At 67.5% G+C, this 4,607-nt stretch overlaps 2 protein-coding genes across 2 annotated transcripts; one reads left to right on the top strand and one right to left on the bottom strand.

Moving 5' to 3' along the window:
- On the top strand, positions 1-3,429 carry H696_04427 (hypothetical protein). The gene is made up of 6 exons (XM_009498303.1): positions 1-239; positions 357-572; positions 790-875; positions 1,047-1,884; positions 2,127-2,885; positions 3,119-3,429. Exons 1-6 carry the CDS (start codon positions 42-44, stop codon positions 3,353-3,355), a joined length of 2,334 nt encoding a protein of 777 aa, XP_009496578.1. The 5' UTR covers positions 1-41; the 3' UTR covers positions 3,356-3,429.
- Positions 3,430-3,730: 301 nt separating this feature from the next.
- On the bottom strand, positions 3,731-4,552 carry H696_04426 (hypothetical protein; the record flags this gene model as incomplete). Its single annotated transcript, XM_009498302.1, has 1 exon — positions 3,731-4,552. The coding sequence occupies one exon, from the start codon at positions 4,550-4,552 to the stop codon at positions 3,731-3,733; it is 822 nt and encodes a 273-aa protein (XP_009496577.1).
- Between the last annotated feature and the right edge of the window lie 55 nt (positions 4,553-4,607).

The following is a 4,607-nucleotide window of genomic DNA, read 5'->3' as shown; positions in this document are numbered from 1 at the left end:
CCCGCCTCTTTTCTTCCCCCCCTCCCCCTCTCCACCGGAATATGCAGGACACTCTTGTGGCCGGCGGCGCCGGGCCGCACCCAGGCGACCCGGCCCCTTCCGACGCCCAGAACCAGCAGGCTCACCTCCTCCGGCACCGGATCTCGGTGGTGGACCCGAGCGCGCCGACCGGCCCCGGGGAGACCCTTGATGGCTCGGCCCCGGCGGCCCTCAGCTTCGGTGATGACATCCTGAAGATCGTACGCCCTGGCCCGCCTCCCCGTCTCGGCTCCCCCCCCCCCCCCCCCTGCTCATGAGTCGCCCCTTGCCTGACCACCTCTATCACCATACCCCCCGGTCGGCCATCATCCATGTAGACCCCTCTCGGAGCGGGACGCGAAGTCGGCCGGTCCTGTGTGCTGGTGGAATTCCGTGGCTGCTCGGTTCTGCTGGATTGTGGTATCCACCCTGGGCGCCAGGGCCCCGCGAGTCTCCCCTATCTGGACCACATTAATCCGGCTAAGATTGACCTGGTCTTGGTGTCGCACTTCCACCTGGACCACATCGGCGCTCTGCCGTATCTCACCGAGCGGGTACGCAGGCGGCAAGCTCCCAATCGGCCATTGCCCCATGCATGCGCACACGCGCACGCACACGCGCACACACACGCATGCGCACATATCCACACCTAGTCGGCGGGGCTGAACTCTTCTCCCCCCTCCCCGGCGATCGCGACACCCACGCGCGCATGCTCACATCTGCACACGTTTGCACGCATTCCAACTTGGCCGGCGGCGCCCACCTGTCCAGACCAAGGGCTTCAAGGCCCCGGTATACATGACTCATGCTACCAAAGCCATCGGGCATCTACTCATCAAGGATTACCTGCGTGTCAGGTGCGCACGGCTGGTCGCCCCTCTCGCCCTGCCCATCAACCCCGAGCGCCTGCTGACCCACCCTCCACTCGCCCGTCTGTCCCTCTCTTTCCCCCCCCCCCTCCCTCTCTCTCCCATATACACACACACACACACACGCACACGCACACGCACACGCACACACGCACACAGCGGGAGCCTCATCAATGATGCTGATGAGTCATCCTCCTCGCACCTGCTTCCCTTCAATGAGACTGACATGATCCGGTGCTTCCACCGCGCGCGTGAGGTGAACTTCCACCAATCGGTCACCGTGGCCGGGGTGCGTTTCAGTGCGGCCTACGCCGGGCACGTCCTTGGCGGGGCGGTTTTCTCGTTGGAGTTCCCGGGCGGCGTGCGGGTGGTCTACACGGGTGACTACTCGCGCGAGGAGGACCGCCACCTGCCGGCGGCCGAGCTCCCGGCCCTGGTAGGCAACCCCGGCGATGGAGCCGCCCCCGGGGTGGATGTCCTCATTTGCGAAAGCACCTACGGCAAGCAGGACCACATGCCGCGCGCCGAGCGCGAGCAGCTCCTCACCGCGGCCATCCGGACCACGGTGCTGGACCGAGGCGGCCGGGTTTTGCTGCCGGTCTTCGCCAGCGGCCGTGCGCAGGAGCTTCTCCTCATCCTGGAAGAGTACTGGGCCTCGCATCCGGAGCTTCGCCATGTGCCGGTGTACTATGCCTCGGAGCTGGCGGAAATGTGCCTCCGGGAGTACCGGCGTTGGACGAACTCCATGAACGACCGCGTTCGCCGGGCCATGAATGTCGAGCGTCGGAATCCCTTTGTCTTCCGGCACATTACCTCGCTGACCAACCGAGCGGCCGAGCTGCTGGACGGCCGTGATGGCGGCCTGCCATGCGTGGTGGTGGCCAGCCCGGGCATGCTCCAGAGCGGCCTCTCGCGGCAGCTTTTCGACGCCTGGTGCGATGACGAGCGGAACATGGTCATCATCGCGGGCTACTGCGTGGAGGGAACTCTGGCCAAGGTGCGACACGGGCAACCCCCCTGGCTGGGGCCAGGGGTTGTTTGTTGTTTGTTTTTTTTTTCGCCCCCCTCCCCCGATCGCTTCATCGCTGCTGCCACACCTTTGCCCGTTGCCGCGGGGCCTGTTCGCTGTCTTTGCCCTGACCCCATCGGACGTGCATTGGGGCCCCCTCGGCCGGATTCCCTCTCCACCGGGTGGGGCCGGGCTGTGGGGCGTGCTCGCACCGGTCACCCGGCCCTCAGCACATCCTCAAGTCCCGGTCGGACATCACCACCCTCGATGGCCGGCAGAAGCCCCTGAAGATGGACGTCCGGTCGATCTCCTTCTCGGCACACGTGGACTTCACCCAAAACGCCGGGTACATTGCCCAGGTGGCCCCGGCGCATTTGGTCCTGGTGCACGGCGAGCGGGGTCAAATGGACCGCCTTGCGTCACAGCTCCATGCCATGGCCGAGGGCAGCCTCTCGGTGGCCGGCGTCGGGCCCATGCGCCCGGACATGGTCATTCACACGCCGGAAAATACGGAGGCAGTTTCGCTGCGGGTGCAGATGCCCCAAGTGGCCACGGTGGTTGGCAAGCTGGCCGACCGGGTGGCCGTGCAGCTGGGCCCCGATGGCGAGGTCGAAGGCCGGGATCCCGGCACCGCCTCGGCCCGTGCCGGCCCCGACGCCGACAATGTCCTGGTGGAGGGGGTCCTGGTCCGGCGCAACTACCAGGCCCACCTCCTGGCACCGGAGGACGTGGAGGCCTTCACCTCGCACGTGGTGCACATCGGCGGCGCGGTGGCCCAGTCGCTGACCGTGCCCCTGGCCCCGCCGGCTGGCACCCGGCCCCCTTCCTTCGGGGCGCCGTCCAAACCGGGGGCCGAGCCGCCGGCAAGTGGCCGGATCTGGCGCCGGGTGGTCCGAGCCCTGGCGGCCATCTACTCGGTTCGGCCTCTGGTCGACCCGGCCGATCGCGGGGTGGACATGCGTCGACTGCCGGACTCGGTGGATTTCGAGGTGCGCATGTGGCCATCCACCTGGGCCGGTTTGCCGGGGCCGGGGCCCTGGCACATTCCGCGGGGGTGGGGGGGGGCTTCCCTTTCGCGCTCTGCGCGCCCTTTTCTTGCTCACACTCACGCTGGGCCTTTTTTTTTTCCTCATGCCTCCCTCTCCTCTTCCCATCATGCCCTCCTCCGGTCGGGTGGTGGGCTTGGCCGCGCACATGCCCCTATGCGCCATCGCACTCGCAGGTGATGGAAACCGTCCGGCTGTCATATGTCCCGCCTCCGGCCGACGATTCGAAGGCCCTGCTTGCCGATCCGGATCTGGCCTTCGGAAGTGTGGAGCTCAGCTGGACGGGTGCCGGGTCCACCGGGAACGGGGCCCTGGCGGATGTCATCGCCGATGCCGTTGTTGCGATCATCCTCCGGGTGACTTCCTCGCCGCTGGGAGCCCCCGCGCGGCCGGCCCGCGTGGCGGCCAAGTAGCTCCCACATGGCTGGGACGCGTCTCCCCTGGCGGCCTCGCTTTGCTCTTCTCCCAAAATATAGACTTTTCCCCCTTTCTCCATCTGCCTCTCTCTCTCTCTCTCTCGCCCCTCCTCCCCCTGGGCCCTCCTCAAGGGGATGTCTGAGCAGGACTATGCACAAGCACCCATGCACATGCACCAGGAAGACTCCCGCCCGAAGGGCAGGGTGCGGCATCGGCGGGCCACCCGCCACGCCCTGGCTGAAGCACCGACCCGAGGCCAGGGCACATGGGGGACTCTTTCCCTTCTTTTCCCATTTTCGTGGTGTACATTGGCAAGGTGGTCGGGTGTGTACCGGGCTGGTGAAGCGTCCGCGGGCCGAGGGCGACTCTCTTCAGGGGGCCAGTAGCCGGCTGCCACCGAGTGAGATTTCCGACTGGCCGGAGGCCACGTCAAAGTAGATGGTCGACGATTCCGGGTGGCCATAGGCCAGATCGTGGGTGCTGGGACCGGCCTCGAGCAGCTCGCCTTCCAGCAGCGCGTCGCTGAAAGCCGGCGGGGCCAAGTACGAGGGCGGGGTGTAGGAGGCCGGGTTCCCGGCCGCCGGGCCGCCGTACTCCGCGGCCGAGGAGTCGCCACTGCTCAGCAGCCGGGCGGCCGTCTGGCTGTAGTCCGGCTCCGAAGCGTGGAGCGAGCCGCTCGGCGAGGGGGGCCCCCCGACAGGGTCCTTGCTCATGCTGGCGGCGGCCGCCATCGGCGGGGAGTTCCACCCGGCGCCGGCTTCGATGGATGGCCGGGCGGCCAGGTGCCGATGCTGACCGGAGCCTGGAGCCGACGCGGTGTCGGACCCCATGCCGGGGCCTTGGCCGATGGTCAGAGCGACGGCCGCCCGCGCGGCACTGGCCTCCACCACCGGGCGCTGGGCCTCCATGTCGAATACCCCATACAGGCAGGAGGTCGGGGGCAGGGGCTTCGGCGGGTCGCCGGGGTTCGACCAGTTGGCCATACGCCGGTCGTAGGCCTCCTTCTCGGCCAGCTCCTTGGCCGCCTGGAGGCGCCGCTGGCGAATGCCACTCACAACAATGTAAGAGGCCACGCCGATCACCACCGAGGCGATTGACAGGCATACAACTGTCAGCAGGCCGATTTGAAGAGGTGAGGGCCACTCTTCGCCCTGAGGGTCGAAAATGTGAATGTGAGCCACTTCGTCGGACATGCTGGCGGATGGAGCATGCAACGGGGGCTGTCCGGAGGAGGGCGAGTGGGGGGGA

Source organism: Fonticula alba, assembly GCF_000388065.1.
Source record: "Fonticula alba strain ATCC 38817 unplaced genomic scaffold supercont2.7, whole genome shotgun sequence".
NCBI classification, from domain to species: domain Eukaryota; order Rotosphaerida; family Fonticulaceae; genus Fonticula; species Fonticula alba.
Note: the sequence above shows the minus strand (reverse complement) of the source record. Positions and strands in the feature narration are given on the sequence as shown.

Bases quoted from the DNA above. Each gene is read 5' to 3' on its own strand.
- H696_04427 (XM_009498303.1), top strand. From the start codon at position 42: ATGCAGGACACTCTTGTGGCCGGCGGCGCCGGGCCGCACCCAGGCGAC. The intron at 876-1,046 runs GTGCGCACGGCT...ACACGCACACAG, and splicing joins AAGGATTACCTGCGTGTCAG to CGGGAGCCTCATCAATGATG. The intron at 1,885-2,126 runs GTGCGACACGGG...CCCGGCCCTCAG, and splicing joins TGGAGGGAACTCTGGCCAAG to CACATCCTCAAGTCCCGGTC.